Raw genomic sequence first — 26,536 nt, 5'->3', positions numbered from 1 at the left:
TCTTGCTATTTAAAAAAGTATGACATTTTTTTTTTTAAGTATATTTTTATCCCAGTTATTGAAACTTTCATTGTATTTTTAACAGTGCTGTTGCTATTGATGTAGAAGTGAAGAGACATAACAAAGGTCTATTGGTTGCTAGGGGAAAACTTGCAAAGTTTAATTAACTTGAAGTGTTTTGCAAAAATACATGGATGGAGGCTTGTGGCTGGATGAAATGGGTTAAAACTTTGGTTAGCTTGATGCACTACTGGCTGGGGAGCTGTTAGTGTACGCCATCTAAAACTTATGCTAAAACAGTAAAAAAGATGCAATATTTCAATCTATTTCTATTCATTAAGCTCTTTTTTTTTTTTTTTTTTTTTTTGGTCTAGTATGTTACACAACAGCAAGGAGTTTTTCCTCTTTAGTGGAGCCTAAGACACTATCTTAATGTATGTAACAACAGCATTGGTTATGCACTGATCCTTAAAAGTCAGCAAGAGGTGCTAGCACCTTCTTCTATGCATTTTGGTGGGGCACCAACTGGAGAAATCCCAAGTGAATAATATAAACAGGTTTTCTGAAAAAAAAAAAAAAAAAAAAAAAAAAAAAAATTGTATAGTTTCTAAGGACCTGTTTTTTTTCCACAGCTCATTAGACAGGGTTTGGTGCTTATTCTTAGTCTCAAATATACTGTATTTTTTTTAATGGAGTTAGTTACAGAAAATAAAAGTTGCAGTACTTTTAAAAAAATACAACTTGTCTGTGAATATAGGAACTGCACATAAGTGAATAATAAGGGGTTTTATTTTTCTAATTGTTTTTGCTTTTAGTCAATCCTAAGTGAAAGTTATTTTTTGCCATTAGTTATGAGGAATTCTCATTCTGTATATATATATGTAATATAATTATGCTGTTACATTGAAAAAATTTTCAATAAAGTCAGTTTCGCAAAGCACACAAAGAACTAGAAACTGGAGGTTTCAAACTCAGATTTGACCAAGTAGAGGATACTCTCTAATTTGTCTAGCAGAAGAGAAGAAAGATAATTGCTTGGGTTTTACAGGGCTTGAGGGTGTAATTGTAGGTGGAATATTATGGTGCATTTGAGTATATTTCTAACATTGTTTCTAACATTGTTACTCTGCATGCAATTGCAGTCATTTCTCTGCATCTTCTGCCAAGGTTGACTTTGTAACAAAGATGGGAATTTCTAATTTTGACCACATTATAGGTTATGACTGAGATCACCAAAGTGTCACATCATTCTTATATTAATCAAAACTTCTAGAGATACAAATTGCAGTGCCCTGAGCTGGAAAAATTAAGCAGTTTTTACAATTTCCTATATGATACGCTCACAACTCAGTTGAGAAGACTTGAAGGTTTACCTTTTGTTCAAAATAGGGCTTGGCATTGCTTCACTGGTTTTAATCGTTATTTTTTGTTGCTGTCTTTTCTGGTCAAGAAGACTAGCTGGTTCTGCTTCTCTCTTAATAAAGTCTTCTGCTTTAATTTTGACGAGTGCAGACATGCTGTTAGAGATTTAAGCAAGTTTGAAAGATGTGTAATGGGTTAGAGTTCAGTGTACTGCTGTTAGCTGCTCCCTATCGCTGGAGATGACAAGGGAGAAGATAACTAAGGAAAAAAAAGGAGGTTTTTAATACTGACCCCTGTCTTCCTGTGTTAGTGGATTCATTTTCAGGGCTGAACTTGGCAAGCTTTGCTTATGTTGATGGGTGCTAATGCAGCTACGTCTGTGAAGGTATTGCAACATCAAGTTGGAAGGAACACTGGTGTAGTAAATGGAAAGGGCATGCTCTGAAATAATTTTTTTCCTAATAGTTGTCATCTGTGTTTGCTTTGACATCTTGGAAATGCTCTCTGTTTCTACTGCTGGCCAGGTATGGAAGTGATGGTGAGCTGTAAGTAAATGTGGGTGTCAGAGGAGAAGAATGGGTTTCGAGAAGCCAGAGGAAGAGGGAAGGTTGCAGTGTACCTGGCAGCTGTGGGGGGCATGTGATTTTCAGTATTTATACCAAATTTTGGAACTGGAAATGCGTTTGAAGGAGGAGTTTGAAAATGAGAGTCACTGGTAAGGTGAGGGTTCAGGGCAAAGAGAGGAGTTAGGGTTTTCCTGTTATGGGCTTTCTTCACTACTCAAGAATGTGGGAGTGGGGTTCTGGTTTCTACTGGTTAAACTTGGGGTAGCCTCAAGGTTAGACCAGAACTGAGCTTAGTTACTGTTTTGAAAAAGAGGATTATTGTGGATTTGTGAGGAGGAACCATAACTGATGACCTCTGAACAAAACATGGATGTAAATTGAAATAGCAGGAAAGGTAAAATGTGGACTTGGTAGCACTCAGTGTTAGTTCTGTCTTTATTTTCGGGGTGAGGTCTTTGGTGTGCTGTGGTGCTAATTGCATTTCATCTTAAACATGGTAATACCCTGCAGCACAGTCAGACAGTAGGAGTGTAGCCATGGTAAACCTAAGGTTACCTTAGGGTCAATTTTTTACAAAAAGTCTTTATCTTTACAAGTTATGAACACATTTGAAAAAACCCCAAATAATCTTTGGGATTACTATTTTTAGGAGTTTTGTTTTAAGGTATTTCTCCTCCTTCACCCTAATGTGGAGTGCTGCATTGCAGTTCCTGCTCTGGGTTAGCAGCAGTCAGAACCCTGAATTCAAAGAGATTGACAGATCTGTTTTATTTAACCTTATAAAATAATCATGATTATAGTAGTTGAGTTTATACAGTGGTTGCTCTCAAAGTTTCAGAAAAATGCTAGACATGTTTAGAAATGAGTGACTACAGACTTAAATCAGTACCACAAGAAGGTATTGAAATTCCACTGCTTCAAAAAGATCGGGCAGTTTGGAAAAGTAATAGCTAAATATTGTTGCTAAAAATTGTTCCCCAGAGATGAAAATAAGGCCTGTTTTGATTAAAATATCTTGAAAAGTATTTAACAAATAAATTAACATGCTATTATGATTATTTCCACATTGCTTTTGCAGATGCTAACTGGAAACCAATTTTCCTTGGTGGGTTTGACAAGGAGGCAGCTGTGTGTGTGTGCACAGGTGTATTTTAAGCAAAGACACTGTTCCACGGGTGCCTGATCCTTATGGGTGAGATGGTGGAGTGGTGGTGTGTGGGGGTCCTCTGGCCTCATGTCAGCCTACTTAGGCAATGTAGAAAGCTTTTTGTATGAGCTATAATGTGCACATGGATGTGGAGAACAAAGGAAGGAAATATAGTCTTGGGAGCGGTTTTATAGGGCACAGTGGAAACTCCTGAACCTTTAAGTCCCCCACTCAGTATTAGCAGGTTTTTCCTACAACACAAATCAGTTGAAATGCTCCACATATCTATTCTGGGTCCTAGGACCCAGTGTTGAGCTGTAGGTGTTTTTCAGCATATGTTAGTTTGTCACTTTTTATTTGTGCTATATACCAGCTTGATCCAGCAGATGTAGGTGACACATGTGCTTCTCCTCTAAACCAGACAGGGAATTACTGTGTAGGCAGCAGGTGGTACCCAAGCAACCTGCTGCTCATGCGTGCTGCTGTGCTGCAATGCAGGGAGCGTGGGGGATCTCTTCCCACATGCACCTCTCTTACAGCAACTGCAGAAGACGCAGGACGAGCTCGTGGGTGCCCCTGTGCATGGCTGTCCAGGTGGCAGGGGAGAGCAAGGTGCCTGGGATGCTAAAACTCTAAATCTGATCAGAAATGTAAGATATATCATAGCTGAATTAAATCAAGATAAACTTTCCTGTGATTCACATAAACTTGTGCATTCCTTCCACGTGGTTCAGCAAAGCTGTTTATATTGCAAAGTCCTACCCACCAAGCCTTGACTTTGAAGCTCCCAGAGGAATAATGCAGTCATCAGAACAGAGAGTGGCATTTCATATTTTTTAACTTAACTTCATAGTTTACAGCATGTCGGAAGTGTGAGGCACTGTATATAATAATGTTTTTGCAACTCTCTCATTAATAATTGTTTAGAGTTCACATACTACAAGATTAACTGACTGTGCCCACTTGGGAGTGTATATCAACATTGGTTGTTTCCATCTTTCATGGTGCTTGATATTAATGGCCCCCAAATGGAAATCTTATTTCTAGTACATTTCTGAAATAAATTAGGCTCTTCATCTCATGCTGGATGTTACTAGGGTAGACAACTGTATTTCTACCCTCCTAAATCTTCCCTTGAAACATTTTGCCAGGCTCACGTTTTTTTTGTTTAATCAACATAAATCAATCATACATATGTCAGTTTACAACATCTATGTCTGTACGTACAGACATACATATGTGGATGGTTATTCCAGTAAAATCCATTATTCCAGCCTAATTGTAGTACTGAATTTGAAGAGCTATCAGAGTGTCTGAAAAAAGCAATGAACGCTTAAATGCAAGCAATGCTGTAATGATGGGTGGAGGTAAGAGATAAGCTCTTGGAAGAAACAGAAGGCACTTCTCTCTTTCATCAAATTCACTCGTGGTTCAGCTGTCAAGCTGCAATCTAAAGATGTTCTGCATTTCTTCAGCATTGTTGCCCTAATTCTAATGTCCCTGCACAGAAGACTGTGCACCATTACACTCCGTATATTTCACTACATATTCATGAGCTGTGGACTTGATTACTGTAATTCATATCTGTCATCTGGAGTTAATACTAATAATTACAAATTGTAATTGATAAACTATTTTGTTGCATTATTTGCTATATTTAAATGTAGATTATGGAGTAAGCTCTGTGTTACCGCAAAATAATCTGAAAAGGGCACATTTTTCTTACCTTATTTGTGGATTTAGCACACTTGGAGTTTGTGGCAGTGCTTGGATAGATGTCTAGGACTTTCCTACAGAGGAATAAATCCCACGGAAAAGTTTTATTTTGCAGTTTGGGCAGGACAGTGTTATTCAGTGCTCACAGCATGGACATGAGGGAGTTTAGAGATACAATGTCACTCAATATATTTTTCTCAAATATTTTAATTCCACCCCCCCCCCCCCCGCCCCCGAACGTAATTGTGCACAGCATAAACCATCAGTAGTGATGGTGAAAATGTGTTAATCTTTCATAGCCAGATGTAAAACTTTATTCCTCATTTATTAATTCTCAAAGTTGGTTGCCACATGCATTCTAGTGGCAGCACAAAATAACTTCCCCTTTTTTGTGGGTGCCTGACTTTGATGCTAATAGCAGAGTTGAGGCATTGGCAGGGTGCTCAGGAGCCTGGACCTGCCCTTTGGTGGTGGCACCTCCTAGTGGTTTAAGAAGGCTGCATGCTGTGAAGAAGTGTCATGAAAGTCATTAGTTTTCACAATGAGCAATGTTTTCAGTGCAATATTTTTGGAATAGGCCGCCAGGAGCCATGTGAAATGCAGCCAGGACCTGGGGGTGTTGGTCGGCAGCTGGCTGGATATGAGCCAGCAGTGTGCCCAGGTGGCCAAGGTGGCCAACAGCATCCTGGCCTGTATCAGAAACAGTGTGGCCAGCAGGAGCAGGGAGGTGATCGTCCCCCTGTACTCGGCACTGGTGAGGCCGCACCTCGAGTCCTGTGTTCAGCTTTGGGCCCCTCACTACAGGAAAGACACGGAGGTGCTGGAGCGTGTCCAGAGAAGGGCAACCAAGTTGGTGAGGGGCCTGGAGCACAAGTCTTACGAGGAGCGGCTGAGGGAGCTGGGGCTGTTTAGTCTGGAGAAGAGGAGGCTGAGGGGAGACCTTATCGCTCTCTATAACTACCTGAAGGGGGGTTGTAGTGAGGTGGGTGCTGGTCTCTTCTGTCAGGTGGCTGGAGATAGGACGAGAGGAAATGGCCTCAGGTTGCGGCAGGGGAGGTTTAGACTGGATATTAGGAAAAATTTCTTCACCGAAAGGGTTGTCAAGCATTGGAACAGGCTGCCCAGAGAAGTGGTTGAGTTTAAATCCCTGGAGGTATTTAAAAGATGTAGACGTGGTGCTTAGGGACATGGTTTAGCAATGGACTTGGCAGTGTTAGGTTAATGGTTGGACTCGATGATCTTGAAGGTCTTTTCCAACCTAAACAATTCTATGATTCTATGCCCAGTCCTGCACTGGGGAAGGAGGAGCCCCGTGCAGCGACACGGGCTGGGGCTGGGGCTGGGGCTGGAGCTGGAGCTGCCCAGGGACTGGAGGCAGCGAGTGGGCAGGAGCCAGCCCTGCAGCCTGGCAGCAGGCAGCGTCCCGTGCTGGGTCAGCAGGGCATGGCCGGGAGACGGAGGGAAGGGGTCGTGCCCCTCCGCTCAGCGTGCATCAGTCTGTGTCCAGTTCTGGGATGTCCTGCGGTCCCTCCCCCCTGGAATTATTCCATGGTGTTAGGTTATCGGCACATGTGGAGATGATGTGCTATTTAATAGGTATTGGAAATATGCAGCAAATAGGAAAGTGGTTTTAAATTAATTAGTGATATGATTTCTCGTGGATTGGTATAGATTGCTTCTAGGTAAAGTAGATGAGTTAAAATATTCTAGACTTCCATGATGCACAGAGGAAGAACTTGCATATCTTAAGACACAGTATTTTGTCTAGAAAATTGTAGGGTAGGAAAACAGGAAGGGTAGCTCTAGAATGTATCTCAGACTACTTTCCTTACAGATTTAGGAGATCGCCATTTCTTTTCAGAAGAGCAAAAGATTCATACATATTTTTTAAAGTTCAGGCAAACTGTGTAGTGGCTAACAGGCAAAGTAAATTTACCATTTTTAATACCAACCTTTTGCTGTCTGAAGCAAGATCCAGTAATTCCTTTTTGCTTTTTTTTGGTACTCCAGTAGTAATGCAGCACAACTCGATATGTAGTAGTGTTCCAGTGGTTTACTGACCATATTATTTCAATTTAGTGGGTTTTAGGAGACATTTAATTGCTGAAGTGGACGACTAATTGGCTCATTTTTTTGGCTGTATCAGACTTCTATGCTGAGGAGTGAAACTGATAGTGTAACATGATCAATTTTTAAGTAAATCACTGATATTATTGAAAGTGGACATGCAGGATGCATGCAAAACATAACAGTACTTTTTTTTTTTTTTTTTTTTTAAGTTCGTAAACACCCATTCCAACATTTCAGTGTCTCAGGAAGAATGATATTGGCCAGATGTTCAGATTTTGTCTTGATGGATTTCTGGTAAGATAAAGCCCTTTAGTGAGGCTGGAAAAGCACTGGTGGGAGTAAAAGTGGAACAAGATACTTCGGTGATCAGACTTGCCTGTTTTTTTCATAACTGGTTTGTATCTGGGATCAGTATATACCCCTTGGTTGAAGACATTGTATATACACTTTTATGTTTGAAAAAATTAAATCCCTGACCAAACCATCTTCTAACATATGATTTGTAACCTTCCTGGGTATGTATCCCTATTTCTTGGTAATACAAAATACCAGGAAATTAACTTTAGTGTGGTACAGGTTAAGGAACAAAACGATAAAAGGGATGAGGCTTATTTTCTACTGTACAGCATTCAGCTATTTTCTGTAGTCTTCTGTAGCCCTGTTTTTCTTGACTTCATGGGACACAGGGCAAGGTGGCATAAACATGTCCTAAATTTGGTATGAGGGGAGTGATTGCAGATGGAGTGTGGTCAGAAATGGAAAAGGTAACTGTACCTTCAACTCATTGCTTGGTAACTTAAGAGTTGTTACAGGTATCAGTTGCTTTCTGAGGGCTACTGGGCTACTTCCATTAATTTTAACTATTTTGCCGCCTTGTGCCCTTGCAGAGAGGGTGAATGTACTTACATTGTATCATCACTGCCATGGTGCAGTATCAAGATACCTTAGAGAGTGCAATCATCTTTGAAGCTGTTTCTCCCCTGTCGCTGCTGTTGTATGTTACGCAGCAGGTCTTTGTGCCTGAAATTCGAGGAGCCAGGTGATGGGAAGAAGATGCAATTCAAACCCAGGGACTTGTTCTTGCCAGCTTGTCGGGTGGTGGAACGTAACTGGAATCCAGCTGACATTGCAAGCGTTCTTGGCTTTCCTTTGGCACATGACTACTTGTTTTGACGGTTCCCTCCTGCAGCACAGAGCTAGACTGGGAAATGAATGAATTCACTGGCAAATTTTCAGATGTATTAGTTTTTTATTAACCATTATTTTCCTTTCAGACTGTGTTAACGCGCCCAAATGCCATATGCTGCTGAGCAGACAAGTCCGGTAGACACACCCCAGCCTGATGATTTAGTTGGTTTTGGTCTGTGTGTGCTGTTGCCACAAAGGCTTTATCTGTTCTTTGAAAAGACTCAAAACAGTGAAGATAGCCCGTGGTCACGTAATCTTAGATTCCAGATGGTCTTAAGTAGAAACTAAAAATATGTACTTACTTTCCCTTTATCTCCTCATTTATAAATGAGAAGTTATATCGATGGACTTGGATCTGCTTTTGCGTTTTCACTCGTCCTGGTGGCAAGTCCATTTTCCTTTGAGACTTACACTGAAATACCTATGCATGACTGTCCAGTTGACAGTGTTTTTTAAAAATCATTTAAGGATCTATGTACTGAAAAAGATCTTAAAGCAAAAAGCTGTAAATGATATCTAAATTTAAATCATTTCAGTTTTAGAAAGATGATCTCTGACAGGCACAGAGAGCCTCGGTGAGCTCGCTTGGCAAAGCCAATCTGTTTCCCCAGATACTGCTCTGTGGTAAGAAATACTCTTCCTATTTTGGCCTGAACAGATTAGAAAATCTAGGTGTGTGTAGTTTTCTTGATTTCGAGAGGTGTAACAAATTGTGGTGGCAACTACAGTTGGTCTGCACCCAGCTGAAAGCTGCAGCTAGGAAACCTGAGTTGTTACGGTCAAAGGTAAGAAGTACAGACACCTTTTGGGGAGGGCTTGCTGTGCTCCCCCAGTAATGCTCTCTGGGTGGGCTTTAAACCAAACACAAGAAATTACCCCCCCCACAACCCCACTCCCAACTATGTAATTGTAGCCGTGCAGATAAAGTCATCTTTTTGATGCTTTGGGACATCCTCCTGGTGGACAGGTGAGATGAAATCATAGCAGCGGGCATAATTTGTAAACACTAAGCATTGTAAGGTGGACTTTTTAGGAGCCTGACTTTCTGCTTTCTGTTAAATAGATGGCTACTTCTAAGAAGTTTGTGATGCTTTTTTCTAGTATGATACGGACAAAATATTTCATAGAATGATCTTATTGTAACTTTTTATGTTAAACATTTCTATACATTTTTGGAAAGGGTACGTTTGCAAAAACCAAGGTGCTTATTTAGATCTAAAAGAATAAGAAATCTTTCTGTGCCATTAATAAGAACACATTGCAGTTTCCATTCGTATTTCTAGATATTGTTTTCCACATATGGTCCTTGTTTCCATTATGTGGGAACATAAAATTGTTAGTTACAGAATACTGAATGATATTACTTAAACAAATGGTTTTCTCAGTTTTTCCTTTGTGCTTTTTAGAAGTCATGTTGCACGGAATAAACGGAGTATGAATGGTTGCATTCTTACTGACTTTGTAATGTGCTCTTGCTTCCACTTTCAGTGCTGGTGTTCGCTTAGCAAATATTTATCTTCCATTATAGAGGACTTCGGAGCAGAAACTGTAGTGCTCATGAGTTTAAATTATAAGTACTTTTATAATCATAGTCAAGTAGAATAGTTAAATGGGTGTACACAGGAAACAGGACATCTGACTTGCTTAGACTTGAGTTGAGTGATGCAATATTTAAATGAAGATATTATAAATCAGGTTTAGCATTACTTCCATCCTTGTATTCAATGAAGTGAACTTGCTAGTTCTTCTGCATGAACTAGTGACAAAGGCATCTATACAGCTTTTACAAAATAATTGCATGTTGCTAATTTACACATTGGTGGAGCAGTGTAGCTATTAAGTTTTCTATCAAAGCATGTTTTTATATCTCTAAATATATTGCAGATTTGGAAAGTGCAGTACCCTTTTACACAATCATAACAGTGAGAGAACATACATGTGGCTTTGTTTTGTTGACAAAATGTGAAAATCTAATTGTAATATACAAAATCAAATTTTGAAACAACAGCAAAGCATCTGATTCTGGGATGTTTTCTTAAACCAGAACAACTCTGAAGGAGGTTTATTGAAAAGCTTCCGAGTAATTTTAAAAATTCTGTTCAGTATGTTTTTTGTCATCTTTACAGAAACTGACTTCTGTAGACTTGATACATTTTGTACTTTTCTTGTTTTATAACTAGAGAACATTTTCTTTTTCACTCGTGTAAGCACCCTGTTGCACGTGCCCTGAGCAGGTCATCTCTCTGTGGTGTTGGAGCCAGTCCCTCATTTGTGAGATCTTGCTTGAGAGCCCTGCACTGCCACCTGGAGAGGGTGACCCCAAAGGTATTTTGGGTGTCCTGAAGGAGTGATTGGACCAGTTTGCCCCACAGATGAAGTTGTGTAAACTCAGTAAACTCTGGTAATTGCTGATTTCCACTTTATGACTCAGTAACTGGTCTAAGCCAAAAGGGTATTTTGCTCCAGAAAATGCTTGAAGACTGTGTTACTGCTGTTGCATAGGGAATTATGAATATCTGATTACTGGCTGCGATTGAGAAATACAACTTGACCAAGCTGTGGATACAGATACCCTTGTAATGTCGATGTAGTAGTACTTGAATTCAAATCAGTGCTAAGTTTGGTCCAGTTTCTTTTGTATTTAGCAAACAGTGCATGCGAGCTGACTCTTATACAATGTGTGTTCATTGTAGACAAAACACAGAGCAGGAATTTAAATGTGAACACTTATGCAGTTTGGGTGTTTCCATGTTATTTGGTTGGTTAATACATAGAATTAGTTGTCAAAATTTGGAACCATAAATAGCTGTGGATTTTCTTAACTTGTAAAATCACTAGCTTCAATGATGTGGTGGTTTTTTTTTTTCTTTTTTTTTTAAATGGTGTAACAAATCTGTACAAAACATGAGTACTGCACTCCCCCATAGACCTCTCTTCCCTCCCAAGCCTTCCCCACCAAATCCTTGATTTATGTGAAACCTTTAATAGAGTAAAAGGGCCTCAAGAGAAGGACTGCTCTGTGAAGTTTGGAGAGGGCTTTAATGAAAAGTTTCATTGTTATTTCATATTTACTTACCAAATCCTGCCAGAGTAAATTCTTGCCAAACTAGTTTTATGTATTTCTTGTCTGGTCTTGCTAATATATTGTTTTGTGTCAGGACCTTGTCTGACAGGAAAAACGACCAGAGCAGTTCAGGCTATGGCATAACAAATAGGTGATGCAGGAAAAATGAAGTCTATCTAAAACTTCTTGGGCAATATCGAGAAACTTTTAAAGGAACTAATTAGCAAAAGGGATGCAGCTTATATATCAAAGCTATTTTTAATGTAGATTGTACATGCTGAAATAGCACAATAGTGCTTTAGAAGCGGGTGTTTCTACTATTGACTCTGTAATCGTGAATGTTTTCTTACATTTGCCTTGGAGGTGGGAAATACTTGTGGTAGGAAGAAAAAAACAAGGATACAGGAATACTGAAGTTGTAGTTTCAGTTTTGGTGCTGTTTATTTTGATGGATGCAGTCAAGTCCCTGAGCCAGCATTGCAGTTATCTGTTTTTAATGTTTCCATTGTTCGGTAAGAAGATTAAGGGATGCAAAAAAAAATGGTGAAATGTGTGACATATGAAGAATCTGACTCTTACAGCCCAAACTAGGTTTCCCATTTCTCATTTTGCAGTGAAGCCTGACTTATGATTCAATTCTGATTTGGCTTTGAGGTGGAGAAACTAGCAGAGGAAACTTGAATCAAGTCCTTTAGAAATGCAGGATGCTTCGTAGCTCATCAGTTTGGTTGTGTCTTCAAAGCCTGGGACATCCCAACTGTGTGTCCATCTCTGGTGTAGATATGAGAGGCCGAGGTAATTTTTGTGATGGGCTGGAGGATGATGAAGGGTCCTCTTTCCCGTTAGTTTGAGAGCAGAGTTTACAAAGGCACCTCTTCAGTGGACTTCCCTTTGGAACTTGTTAAGGAACTTTGAAGGATTTCTGGTGTACACAGAAGGCTTTTTCCAGCCCTGTCTGTAAGCATTAGTGGAGTATTCAAACTTAACAAAAAGTTTATCCTAGTATTTTCATTGCATACCTTTTTTACAGAGCAAATTTCTGTATTATGTAGCAATGTGTGCACCTCTGTATGTATGACTGTGAATAACATAGTACTATTCTTAATTATTCCTGAATTTTTACTCTAAAAAAAAAAAAAGGATGCTGAATTATCTCCTATAATGTGCTACAACAGTAAGTGCTGTTTAGGGAAAAGCCATATATTAGGAAAATCAGTTAATTGTATAATAAATACTCACTTAGAAGAAATTTAAGGTAATGATATTTAATACTTAGAGAAATTAGAGAAAAAAAATCTGTAATTTAATTTCTGAAATGCCTAGCCTAATGACTGTAAAATGTAAGTCTGAAATCTGATCATCTGATGATGATGATTTACAGCCGTATTTAAGGTGGATGTACTTATACAAACAATGAAGTAAGTTTCATGGTTATCAAATTTCTCCAAAATCTTTGACCTATGCATATATATCATGTGCAAGGAAACGGAGTTCTAGGATGTAAAAACCAAAATGAATACCCCTTGATGTTCTTTCATGCAGCATGCTGTCCAAGATTTTGTGCAGCATGGGCCTGTCAAGATTTAAAAACACATATGGATTTAGAGGAGTTCTGGTGGTCCCATTTATTGTCCTGTTCCATCCCTTAAGAAATCAAATTATTTTCAAGTTCTTTAAGGGTGGAGTTTTTTCTTTGGGGAGGGGAGCTTGTTGTTGTGGTGGCATTGTTGTTGTTGTTTTGGGGTTTTTTTTTTTGAGTTTGGGTGTGGTTTTTTGGTTTGGTTTTGGTTTTGAGTGTTTTTTTTTCCTTACTTCTAGACACTGATGTCTGAAAAGACTGCGATGCTAATTGCTATTTTTAGGAAGTCAGGCACTTCACAAGATGTTGCAAGTTTGAAGGTCCTCACATTAGTCATTTTCTGTAGTCCTGCCTGCTCAGTGAAAAGCAAGGAAGCTCTCTTACTGCTAGACACTTAACAACAGCCCAAGGCGTTGGCACTGTTATGGGGGAGTATTGGAGGAGCAAGAAAAGATTATTTATCATGTTCAGTTTGTGTGTTTACAGTGCAACCTTCCCCTTCTAGAAAAGAAACCTTTTAAGAAGAGCAAGTTGAGTACTAAACAGCACACAGGTTATGTAGCGATATGCAGAAGACACTTTGTGGACACAACCTTATTCCGTATAGTTTCCTTTTGTATGAAAAGTTGTAATGAAGACTATGAAGCCAGTCTTCCCAGTTACACGTATACACAGAAAACCACGCACACATACATATATGCATATATATACGCTTATATATGTGTCTGTATATGTATCTTTTTTTAATTAAAATGTGGGAAGTGTTTTTCGTATAAGATTTAGATACCTATCTATCAACTCTACCAAAGCACAGATAGAAAACCTTTCGATATCATTTAAATATTTGTTTGTACCTTTTATAGCTGTCTTGTAAAAACCTCCACGCTTTACAGCTGTCCTGTTATATTTTCTGCCTGTTGACCGCTATCTGAGATACTTTATTTTGAGGATGATGTATTTTCCTTTTATATAGTGCATATATTCAGTAACACTGGGAATGCTGTTCCTGTACGTGTCAGTAATGGGACTGTGACTCATGCAGAGCTGATAATAGTGGGAAGAGTATGTGTCCAATCTAGGGCGATTTAAAAAAAGAACTTGACTTTACATCTCAATTTACATTTATTTACAAGAATATTACCTAAATGGATGTTTTAATGTCGAGCATTTGTAGGACTGTGATGTTAACTATATCGTGGAATATCCTTTTTTCCATTGGTGTGTGATATCTGATATTTTCTTCTTTTATGCAGGATCCAAACTACTGGATACAAGTACATCGACTGGAACACGGGGATGGTGGGATCTTAGATCTCGATGACATTCTTTGTGATGTAGCTGATGACAAAGACCGTGTAAGTACAAATAGCTACTAAAGCAGCTCAGCATACACGTCAGCGTATCAGTGTTTGGTGTTTCCTATATGTGTCCAAAAGTGGGAGTCAATACGGAGGTTTTAGGGTTTGTTTGTATAGTTTGCTTGATAGGTGTGAGAAGTCTGTTACTGTTGTGTTTTTCAAAAATTACAGGAAATCTTTTACTGAAATCATGGGTTTTCCATCCTTTTTTGTTCTTTAAAAGTTCAAGTAAGAAAAGGAGGCTGCAAGAATAAAAAACCTCATACAGTGGAACAATAATGCAAAAAACTTGAATCTGTAAGTTAAGATTTTAGCTTCATGTTACGAGTTGAATATGTGCAAAAACCCATGCTGTTTTTAAACTGTGGAGGGTTGATGGATTGTTTTTCAAAAATCTTTTTGGGAGGAACTGCTGTTTACAGAGAACTTGAGAAAATAATTACATACTGCTGGGTCTTCAGTGCTTTTACTATTTTTAATTTTATTTTTTCTTTTAAAGTAGAGGCTTAGATTGCAGTCAGCTAAGAGGTTTTTGGTTATTGGCTGTTTTTTTGAGGTTATAGATACTTGCATCTTTGAATTATGTGTTCAGAAAGGGTAGGTAAGAAACACTGTGGCAAACTTTAAAGTTGTAGGTAAATATGCCGATTTTCTCTGCAAAACTGCATGTGCCTGCTGAAGCTCTTCAGGGTGTCTGAGCCTGGTACAGACTTCAGTCTGGAAATGTGTTTCAGGACCCCGCTCCTTCACAGACAGGATCCTTAATTGCCTCTGTTGGAAGCAACAGGCACTCTGAAGGCTCCTTGAAAAATGGCCAAATGATGACTCTTAGGCTAATTTTTCAGAAATAAATACTTTGCCTGCAGTTATTTCTTGTGACAAAATTTAATTGACATGGTTATTTCAACCAGGACTTTATAAAGAAAAATTATGTGAGGAGTCTTGGGACATGGAGACTCCTCGCTGTCTGAAATGTTGGGATTACTCAAGCTGTATAGAGTAACAGTGCTGATTTTTCAGGAATTTCTTCCATAAAAATAGTGCCCAGCTAAGATTTCATGAAAAGCTAATTAAAACGTCTAGTTAGTTATCTCATACTGAAGTGCTCAGCTGCGTGATTCGTTTAGCTTTTGCTTACAGGCCTCAAGGAGGCTGGTGCAAGTTGTTGATATATACATATATATATATATACACACACATATATATGTAAGTGTGTGTGTATATATAATTTTTTCTTTTTTTTTTTTTTAAAACTTACTTGAGTCATGCACTTCTTAGCTCCTCACGTGCTCTTCCCTTCAGATGGAGAAGTTTGCATTCTGGTGACTTGAAGACCTCATTCTTTGGCTGTTGCCTTGCTTTGCTGCCTTCAAATGGGGTAATTCCTCACAGTGAAACTCTGTGGGTGTTTTTATGTGCGTGACTAATAGTTGAAAAACTCTGACTGCAACTGAAACAGGCAAAGTCATTATTACAATATTGTTTTTATGTATAGATGGACAAGATACCTAGTAATTAGTAATATTTATTTCTGCAGTTGCCAAGCTCATATCCTCTTGATTCTGTGAATCTGGCATCTCTCTACTGATAGCACTTGCCAGTTAAATTTCTTTTTTTTTAAAGGACCTTGTAGCATTGATTAGGATGGTGCAATATAAACCTGTACTGTCCTGTGCTGGTTTATACCCTTGAATTAATCGTTTTCACTTGACCTTCACGTTTGATTCTTTTCAAGCATTTCAGTCATTAGTCATTGTTTTTCAGTTTCCCATCTTATGTTTTACAGCTGACCTTCCTGGTTCTCTTTAATTTTGGACTGTTAGCTTTGCATTTGATGCTTCCTCCATAGCAGTGTATCAACTAGATTTGTGTTAGCAGAACCTGATATAGGTCACATTAATGCAAGGTTCTGAATATATTTCCAGTTAGTGGTATTTTGTATATATATACACTTAAGCATATCTTGTTAAAAAAGCATTTAAACAGATGATGTTTAAACATTTAATTAAGTTATTACTGAGGTCTGTAGGATTAGTTATGCTCAAAATTAAACACTAGCCCATATATATTATTTTTTTGAATTGGGACAAAAATATCTAGGATATTGCAAAACTGAACACTTAATATCTCTGTGTTCATTTTCACAAGGAAGTCCTTTACATTCTTGAAGACAAGTTTATTGTGCTATTTACTAACTATCATCTCTACTTTTGAAAATCAGTTTGCTCTTATCATGGTTCTTTAGATGTAAGGATCATTCCTACAGAGATACATGTAATTTTTGTCTTTTTTATGTTGCTTTTATGCCATAATTGTTTGTACGGTGTCATACAAGCACAACACAGAATGCGAAGCAGCTAAGGACCAAGTTGTCCTCTTGATGAATTTATTGCTCTGTATAGTCAACTATATTAGTAAACTAAAACCTAATGTGAAAAATATATTTACTCCTACTCCACTGTCTCCATGGAGGAAATGTTCTATCCTATAACAAATACAAAGACCCTTAGAGGCAGCACATGTTCTGAATGGAATAAGAGCAGTATCTTTGATGGTGTTGGGTGATTTTATTTAGCTTCTTCTGTCCCTATATTTTGGTATTCTCTTGTCACTTACTAAAACAAAATGGATGCATAAGGGTTAACCAGTTGCTCCCTGGAATAGTTGTTGGTGGTCAATGTTGTTCTCCCTTAAAAAAAGGAGAAAAACATGAAACAAACTTGATTTTGCCAAGCTGTTTGTTCCTTTCTGAAACAGCTTTTCTTAAGCCTTTTAACATAGTTCATTGAGAAAGTACATAATGCATTCTAACTTAGCTGGCATGCAAGTTTGACATTCATATTACACAATATCACTACACATCAAGTTGCTGATGAAAACTTGGTTAATACAGTTAATGGTAGTAATGGTATTAAACAAAAAATTAATAAATGCTCATTTGGATAATTTTTTTTTTTGTGGAAAACTGTTTTGTGATTGTTCCCTTGAAGTGCAAATTTTGTCCAGGTTTTATTATGGAAAGATAGTTTTCAATGGAAATATATCAATGTTTTTTTATATTTATCTGTCTCTCTATACATGCATACAAATGGGTTGTCTTGTTTTTGTTGTTTTTGAAAAATATTTGGCTACAAGCAACAAGAATCTCTTTTCAACTAGTGGCATCCATTCCAGTCCTAAATCTGAGCAAGTTTGGTACTGTTTGAGGAAACTCTTTGAAAAGCTTAAGCAGATGAATAGCCAATATCTCTTTTCCAGAAATAAAGGAGAAATAACTCCCTTTTAACTGGCTTTTAGTCAACTGCATAACCTATTTTCATTTTTTAAAAAATATAGGTTTCTTGTGCATTAGTGATTAGAACAATATTTTGAACATAGATTAACAAACTGTTCTGTTTGGATGTCTGTTACTTGTAAAACTGGCCCTTTGTTTGAAGGCTCTCAAAAAACATATGTCAACTTGACAAGTTTCCAGCTTGATGATAACATACTTGATGACCTCAGTTCAGTTCTTAGTAGGCAGACATTCTCAACAGGAAAAAAAGTCTCAACCATCCTTAACCAATGGTTTCTCCTGGCTGACGGAGGCACATACACACTTCAGTGATCCTCATACTTTGGGTGTAATATGAAAGTACTTATTCAGGGATCTCATAGGCCCTTGTTTATCCATGGAAAAAATATTCAGGAATTTGTTGTGTAATCTCCCATTTTAAAAGTACATGTATGAATATAACTAGCTCCCAGTTGAATTCTCACTGAAATAGTCCCTTATATTTTGCATGATTTAAAAAAATTATTTCATGTGCAGTTATATGTAATTTTTTCCTACATAGTAATGCTCAGGCTGTTGCTCCATGAAAAGCTTTGGAGATCAAACTGTCTGTGTTTGGTGTAACTACATTTCTGAAAAATCAGAGGCTTTCCTTCCCAAGAGAATAACAAGGATCTGCCGTTAACAGCCACTGTTTTTGATGAGCAGCTGGGCAAATAGAGCTAGTTTGAAACAATGTAGGGTATGAACCTAATGTCAATTATTCATAAATTTGTTTGTCCCAGTGTATTAGGTTTTTGGTAGCTTGGGACTGGCAACCTGTGAATGTAAAAGCATCAGCATCTTATCATTTCCTTCATCATGGTCCTAATAAATTCAACACTCTAGTTCTCAAAAGTAACTGCTGTATTTTGGTGTATGCTTAGAGTAACAGCCTGGGTTTATTTCTCTAAACTAAGGAATGAGCTTCCTTTGCTTAACTTACTGTTTTCAAATATTCAGTCAGCTCTTCTCCCTGCATAATTCATACTTATGCCCACAGAGTGCAGAGATAAAAACCGGAGGAATATGGTTCGGTATTGTCTGGAGTGAAGTTTCATGCTCACCACAGTGTTTGTGTGTGTGGTGTTAGTATCTGGCCCAGGTCACTGTGAGATCAAGGTGATCTTGGTGCTTACTGCTGGTTAGACATACTTAAAACCTCTTAGAAAGACACACAAGAAGTTGCTATTTGGAGTGGAATACTTTTGGTGAGAATGGGATGGAGATTAATTTCAGAGATATGTGCTGAAATAGAGTTTGTAAACATTCGTGATCTAGAGTTAACTACATTAAGTAATCAAATTGCTGCTGAAATTCAGTGAGATCAATTGCACTTCATTTGCATCTGCTTTTACAGACCTACAGAGACTCTGTTAATATTATTATGAATTAGTGCCCGCTTGCTTCTGCCGTGATGGGATAAAGTCTTTGAGCAGCTTCTTCACATAATATGAAGGCATATTAGGAGCTTTTCCCAGTGTAGTGGAAAGGAAATGAACTTTTGGTTTTTGTGTTAAACAGATGGTCAATTCTAAATAATACTGTTGTTTTGTTTACTTCCTCTTGGAAAGCACTGTTGAGTTAGAGAGGCATGTGATACACAAAATGTGGGTTTGGAAAGGATGACTGTATTTTGTTTGTAACAAATGTTAACTTGAAACCAACAAAAAATAAGTCTATTTTGAGCAAATGCATTATGATGTTAAGGTTAAAGGCTAGCTAGGGACTGTAGAGCTGTGATTACACAATATCTCGCTACTATTGATTTTTGTTCTGTCACTTACTTTTAGGGACAGCTATGCAAGACCCCAGTTCTATAGCAAAATCGGGGTAGGCAAGTGACAACATGGTGCTGGAATAAAGAATGAGATTCTGGTAACCCTGTATCTGTTCATTCTCTCCAAAATGTTTGAGAGCTTTTGAGCTTGATGAAAGTTGCACAGAGATAAACTTCTGTTATCTTTAGATTTCCATTAGCACATAATCAGAATACTCAAAGTAGTGTTGTTTGTTCTAAATTTGGGAGTGTCTCTGTCTCATTTAAGCAAATTTAAAGCTGAATTTACATTTTAATTTTCTTTGACTCTGCAACTAGGAATTTAACCCTAAAACCATGAACAGAGAACAACAACTTTTTGTTGTGCTTCTAAAGTTTGTTTCTGCCATTAACAGATTAAAACCCTGGAGTGAATGAACGAATATCTAGGTCCAGTGCAGCAAATCTGACAGCAAAACCTAAAAATGCCAAAAAATTACTCAAAAATATGATTCTTAATATTTACAATACCATGATTGGTATGCCCTTTTTCCTCAAAACTTTTCCATCAAATTAAGTTTCAACTGCTGCCATGATTATCTCTGCCACAGTGTACGGCTTCTATCTTCTTGTTCTGTGACTGCCTTGCCTGTATCCCAGGAAAACAGGATGACCTTGAAACAATTTGTTGTTACTAATAAATGACTTGGCAAAACACATTTTGAGCATAAGGCATTCTTTTTTTGTAACAGCTTAAAATAACTGCTTGAGCCACTGAGCTTGGGAAAGTATTGATACTGAGAAAGAAACCCTTTGCATAACAATTCCATGATTATTTTCTGTTAAAAAATTCAGAAACATCAGTTTAACAATGAGCTCTTGATATCATCTAGTATTCTGCAGTTTTTTTAAATTTTAATTACATTTTGGGAGATTGACAATTTGATATTAACTGAAGTTCTGACAAATTGGTAACATCAGAATGTCTCTGTTTTAACCACATTTTTTTGCATTAACACTATTGACTCATTATTAATGGGATTGCCACATGATTTTTAGGTCCATCTTGTTGATGGATTTAATGTAGAAAATCAAAGTTTTTACATAGTCTTTATTTCCAACTGCTATTTAATGAAGACTTATTTGGAAATAACATACTCCAAATACAAACATTATCTTCTGTCAAATAATGGAATGAAAATGCTTGTAATATTTCTAATAAACTAAGTTTTAACTTCACAGTGTTTATGGGTGAGACTAAATAAACCCTGTGGAAGTGAGGAAATACTGGGCATAATGTATTAATATTGAAATGTGTATTTTCCAGTCACTAGGAGATACTAGATGTAACTAAATGTTGTCTCCGATGTGTAGCTCTTAGTTTTTTGACTCTTTCAGCACTGTTCTCCAAATTATTAATCTCATCATCATTGACTTTTTCTAGCTCTGTGAAGACAGCATTTCCGTTCATGATTTCTTGTTTATTTTTGGGATAAACTGCAATATCCCAATTCCTTTTCTGTGTTACTGAAGTAGTTGTATCAATGCACTAAGAATTCCCAGGTAGGAGAGGAGTGACATTTGTAAATTTTAAATTGGTTTCCGTGGAGATCTGAAGAGCTGCAGGTAAATCTGAGTTCTGAAAATAGGAGGCCCATGCATGAATATGATATACTGGGAAAGGCCGCGACAGTGCTGTGAAGAAATTCATGCCTCATAAACCTGCCTGTATTCTCAGCAGACAGACCTGAGCAACAGTGACTGAGTTAGCACAGTCACAAACTTGCCATGGGAGAAGAGGAAGGGTCTTATGGATGTGTAACTGATTGGAAGATGGAAAACAGAGCATGTATTGTTCAGTGTATTTGCAATCGTTTTGAAAGAAGGGAAGGGGGATTTGAATACTGAAGTGACAAATTCTATTGTTGTGTGTGAAACCAAATGTTGATGGTAAATCCTGGTTATGAAGGTTTTCAGAAGCATCCTGCGATACAGAGGGAGTAGACAATAACATGGTGGATGAAATATCATTTTTGCAAATGTGATGTGCTTTCAGAGAGAGACTCCTTTAACTGAATGCACAAAATAATGAGTTCTCAGCTAGCTATTACATTTGGGAAAATGATTTTGTAATAGACCTCTGGAAACATCGTCTTCCACTGCAAGGTACAGCTCTGTGAGACATAATAAGATCTAAGAAGGCTTCCAGCAGCTTGCCCTTGTGTCTGCCTCTCCCCCAGGTTGTCCTCCCCGTCCTGCCACTTACCTTGTGCAGGCTCCGGCACTCTTTGGACCCCGTCTCATAGCAGATTTATTCACTAAAACGGCAGAAGATGTCTCCTTACAAAAATAACTGAATATTTCACTGCTATTTCTTGAGCATCATCAATTCACCAAACAATCCGACAAGCTGAGGAGGAAAGGGAGAGGGCTTTGCTGCTGGGAGTGGCTGAGGTTTGAAGAAAGAGTGGGAGCATGTGTGGGCTGAGACCTTCCCTTTCAGTGCAGCAAGGCTGCTGGTGGCCGTGGAGCTGCCGGAGTGGTCCCTGTGGCAAACCAAGGGGTAGAGAAGGGAATGGTGCTGCTGTATGTGTTGGTGGTGAGCCCTCTACTTCCTCCAGCCACAAACGAAGCAACGAAAAAAACTTTTGTAGAAATAGGAAAAGCACAGTTAAATGCCAACATTGATTGCAGGTGTAGATTAAAGGCTTCTCTACTGGTAGTGTCTAAATGGACCAGGACTCTCAGCCTTGAAAAGAGGATGGAAGAAGCAAACTAAATGGCTGTAAAATCGGAAGTGACATTGAGGAATCATTCTTTGACTTTTTCAGTGCAAGATCTGGGTCATCAAATGAAATTGAACTTTTCTTTAGCAAAGTAAATTAAAGGAGATATGTTCTGTGTGTAAAATACTACCTTTAGTTTTCAAAATTGATTTGTTGAGTGTTGCAGATTCTTGTATTTAGGGGAACTGTGAATAAATATGATCCAGACCTTTTTTTGTATCTTTAAAGATTTTGAGGACCTCTGTCCTTTTCCGTTTTCTTTATAATTTACTTTCATTCGGAAATCCTTTCATAAACTCTGATCATTCTTGTTACATTTCATGCACCTGTTTTAGGTCTGATGTGTTTTTTAATTGAAGTAAAATGATCAGGATTGTACCTGGTATTTGATACAAAGTCAGATGCATTTCAATGGATTTTTAAAGTTTATTTATGCCGTTGTCAGTCTTAATTGCTAATATTTATTTTTGTGCAAACAAGCAAGATTAGAATATGTTATAAGGGTAGCTATCTGCAAAAGCTTTTCAGACTTTCCTTGACCTTAATTTTTATGATATATCAGAATACCTGTGATTTTTATCAAATGCTGCAGATGCTTCAAGAAGTTTTGGAGGACATTTTTTTCTTGATACATCATGGTTTAAAAGCATGCGTAATGCTGAATTGCCTGCTTATTTTTACTCTTCAAAAAGGTGATGCTTGTAAATCATGGGAACTGGTAATTTAAGTAGGGTCTCAATTTGTGAGAACGAGTCTCTTTAAACTTTGGTGGAAACCACAGAGAACGTTGCAATGATGATGGTCTCACAGTGTCTAATATTAGTAATGCTGAAGGTCGGTATGTGGCTATGGATGATGACTGCTACATTATTATAAACCTATCACAATTAAGAGATACTTTGTACTAAAAATATTTAATAATGGTTTTTTTTGGATGTCCTCTAGTAGTTGTAGATAATATGAAGCAGTGCTTTCTAATTCTTCACAGTGTAAATCTCCACAGAAATCTGCAGTGAATCTAGAATTAGGCCATTACGGCTAATAAATGCATGATATTCTGATAGCTTTTCATTAATTTTAGCAATATCACTTTGTTCTAGAGGTATATTATTCATCCTACAACAAAGGAAGAAATTGGAAAAAAGGTTGGTTGTGGGAATTCATTAATACTACCCTCTTACTCCTTGATATCGGCAGGTCTTAAAAGAAATGTTGTACCAACTTCACAGATATTTCCTAACAGAGGTGGTTAGACTCATACACTAGAGGACTGACCCATATTAAAGCTTAATTATAGTAATGGATAATCCTGCAAGTATAAATTAATCATAGTTGTTTTTTATGTGAAGTAGCATCATGAATAAAATAAGGAAAAGTTTCTGAAAAAGACCCTGGACAATGGCATAAGTTTGTCCAAAGATAGTTTTCTCTTTGTCTTTTAACACAGATTTAAATCTGACTGCGTTAGGTTTGCAGGGTTATTCCCATATGCACAGCTTTGTGCTTTGGATATGTTTTGCTTAATGGAAATCAATAGCAGCAAGTCTTGGAGCTCTACACCCTTGTAGTGTTCCTTGGCTAGTAAGTTATGCAAGGGAAACATTCCTACCTAAACACAGTCCTGGTACAAAAGTTGCAATCTCAGCTGTCTGATAAGATTCCCACACTCTCACTAGGATGAGAATTCATTAGTGTTACCCTCTTATCCATTGATACCAACAGGTCTTAAGAGAGTGCTGTAACTTCATAGTTATCTCCCAGGAAGGATGATTAAGATTCATACATAGGCTTGGGTTTTATTTTCCAGTTGGCTCAGTAGATAAAGTACCTCATAAGTTTGTAGCGTGAATACTCTTTTTGACAAAGACAGAAAAGGGAATATTTGAATTAGGTTAAAGCAGAGCCCCTAATGAATGGAGCAGCTACCTCATGTTAAAGGTTCCTTCAGCAAGTGCCTTGGATCCAAAGATAAGAAAATAATGATGTCTTTTTTGGGGAGCTTTCACCAGTCTGACTTTTCAGATACCTTCCTCGCAGTAGCCCAGAAAGGAAGGAGTTAAGAAGATGCTTTGAACCAAAGTCTTCTGCTTCATCCCCACACCCTGTTGGTGTACTTCCACACCCTGTTGGTGTTCAGGGAACTACCTTCCGTTCACCTTCAGCATGCTCAGCAGGATAGTCACTACATTTTTCAGATTAGCATCACTGCTGAAGCCTGTTTGAGTTTATACAGCAAGAAGGAGTTCTGCCAGCTCTTCAGTGACATACAGCATTGCAGGACCATCGGCTTTTTTCATTTGTACAACCTGTTGGAAGAACTGAAGTTGTTCTTAGGTGGGCTCCGTTCCTTGTAGGTTGCTCTGCCTCCTATAGGATTGAAGACTGTTCCCTGTAAGCTTGGTGGACACTTGATGGTACTGAGTTTTTGTTTTCTTGGGACGCTGTTTGCTTGAAGGTAACCGTACTTTGGTGGATGAAATGGCAGACACACCTAAGAGGAAAATTACAAAGAAGTCGTCGTCTTTTTCATATGATCGCCGGAGAGATTCAGTGAAAGTTAGGAGACAGTCCAAGTCTCTTAGCTTTAAGTCAGCTACGTTGGGTGCTCAAAAAAGGCAGGCACAGAAAAAGCAGGTTTGTATTTGGATATTTCTCAAAAAAACCCCTTGCTTCCTAGATTCTTAAAAAGATCGTAAAACTTTGTGTTGATGTGAAGCAAAAAACAATCTCTTGCAATCTGTGTGTGAGTATGTATGTGTGTGCATACAAGCTTGTGTGCAGGTAAAGCTGGATTTTTTTCCTCTCATTTCTTAAGAGCTAACTAAACTTGTGGTGTTAATTTATTGCAGGAAAAGTCTGCATCTTTTCTGCTTTTAATATGTGATTTATGATTTCTGTTTTGTCTCAAGGAGTTGCTTCTATAGCGTAATATGCGCCTGTGAGCTTTTGGTAGTGTGTTGTCTGTTGTGCTGAAAAACATGATGAGTACTGAAACTTTTGAAGTTGTTATTCAGATTACAACTGTTTCACTGCTCTTCGTGATTATTATTATTATTTTTAATGTTGAAATGTACCAGACTGAGAGCTTTAGGGAGTGAAATATTTTACTTATTCCAGAACAGGTAATGCAAGTCAGCAGCAGCACCTGTTCTGGTGGGACCAGTTCTTAGGGTTAGAGGGCAGTTTAATGCCTTGGCAGTGCTGCACTGCCATAGTAAAAGACTTTCATACACAGGTCTTTATCTTTCATAGTTGGAATCTAATTAAATGAAATTTTTCCAAAGAGAAGATGTAGTGTGCGCTGTAGTAAATGGAATCAAAACAAGTGAGTCAGTTCATGAAATCTCTTTGTATACTGATCTCCAATTTAATCTAATATGAAAGGGGCACAGGAGCACAGGATCACTATCAGCCGTCTCTCGCTCTGCATTTGTGTGCACAGGGTGCCTTTCTGAAGGGTTTAAAGAAACTTTCCAGGGAATTTTTAATTAGATGTGTAGAACAAAGTATTTTAATACTTTGCAAATAGTGTTTCCACAAATGCTTTAAAACAGACGAGATTTTCATTAGCAGTATAAGTGAATTTTTCACAAGCAAATAGTTTTCAGGCCCTGACCACCACATCTGCTCTTAAATTTTGAGTGCAGTATATCCGTTCAGATTTAAGAGAATTTAAGTTAGTGTCCAGCATAAACTTTGGTATTAGCTTAAAAACACAACAAATTTGATGGGGGGGGGGGGTTCATATTTGTTTTTGTTACTATTTCTGTTGTTCTTGAAAGCTTAAAATGTCTATTTAAATAGCAAAATACTGACTAGTCAAATACTAGGATATTCCAGCTTTAGTGTGTTTCTTTAGTGTTCATTATAGTCATAGCTGAAGCCTCTTGGTTTGAATCAAAGTTCCAGAAATTCTAAATGAGGAGATACTTGAAGAAATCAGGAACGCCTTCAAAAGGGCACCAAGCTCTGGCTATTTTTCCCTTCCTCTATTATAAGATGTAATTCGAGAAATAAAAATCACAAATCTAAATTTTAGAAAGATGTAAAATACCAAATGACATTTGTGAGCATTCATGTTCATTGGATCTTTTGGTAAAATGGAAAGACTACTCGAATTAATGTAATAATTTTATTTGTAGGTGCAAATCAGTGAGTATCCCTGTATTTCAATTTTCCCAGACCTTAAGGTTTTTGAGGCCTCTCATCTTTTGGATAGCTGCCATGGTTATTGTGTGACCTCTAGTGGTTAATGAAAAATACACTCAATTACTGAATTCAAGCTGATGCTCGAACAAATCCCGAATGTGTATTCTTGTTGGTTTAATTATTTAATCCTCTGAATTCTATTTTTACTGAAAAGAAAAAGAAATTCATCTGCTTCAACTTAGTCTTTCATGGTGTCAATTACAGAAAAAGTGTTTTGCTAAAAATCATTATTCACATGGATGTGTGTCTGAATTGCAGTACTCACAGATGCAGAATTATAGGACTAGTTGTAAGAAACTTTTACTACTTTGGCTTGGTTACAATACATTAGTGGGTGAAACAGCTGAAACAAAACACTCTAGACAAAGCACTGTTTTGATCAACTTGTATGTTGGATAGATATGAAGAAGGGCTTTTCT

At 37.8% G+C, this 26,536-nt stretch overlaps 1 protein-coding gene across 11 annotated transcripts in view; it reads left to right on the top strand.

Moving 5' to 3' along the window:
* Nucleotides 1-26,536, top strand: part of PARD3 (par-3 family cell polarity regulator) — a 461,320-nt gene that overhangs the window by 38,882 nt on the left and 395,902 nt on the right. For all 11 annotated transcript variants that reach the window (XM_049798455.1, XM_049798452.1, XM_049798450.1 and 8 more), the window contains exon 2: nt 13,946-14,047. In XM_049798455.1, the coding sequence (XP_049654412.1) occupies nt 13,946-14,047 (102 nt within the window). The remainder of the gene's footprint in view (nt 1-13,945; nt 14,048-26,536) is intronic.

Source organism: Accipiter gentilis, chromosome 4 (genome assembly GCF_929443795.1).
Source record: "Accipiter gentilis chromosome 4, bAccGen1.1, whole genome shotgun sequence".
Taxonomy (NCBI): Eukaryota; Metazoa; Chordata; class Aves; order Accipitriformes; family Accipitridae; genus Astur; species Astur gentilis.
The sequence above is the reverse complement of the archived record's forward strand: the minus strand, read 5'-3'. Positions and strand labels throughout refer to the sequence as shown.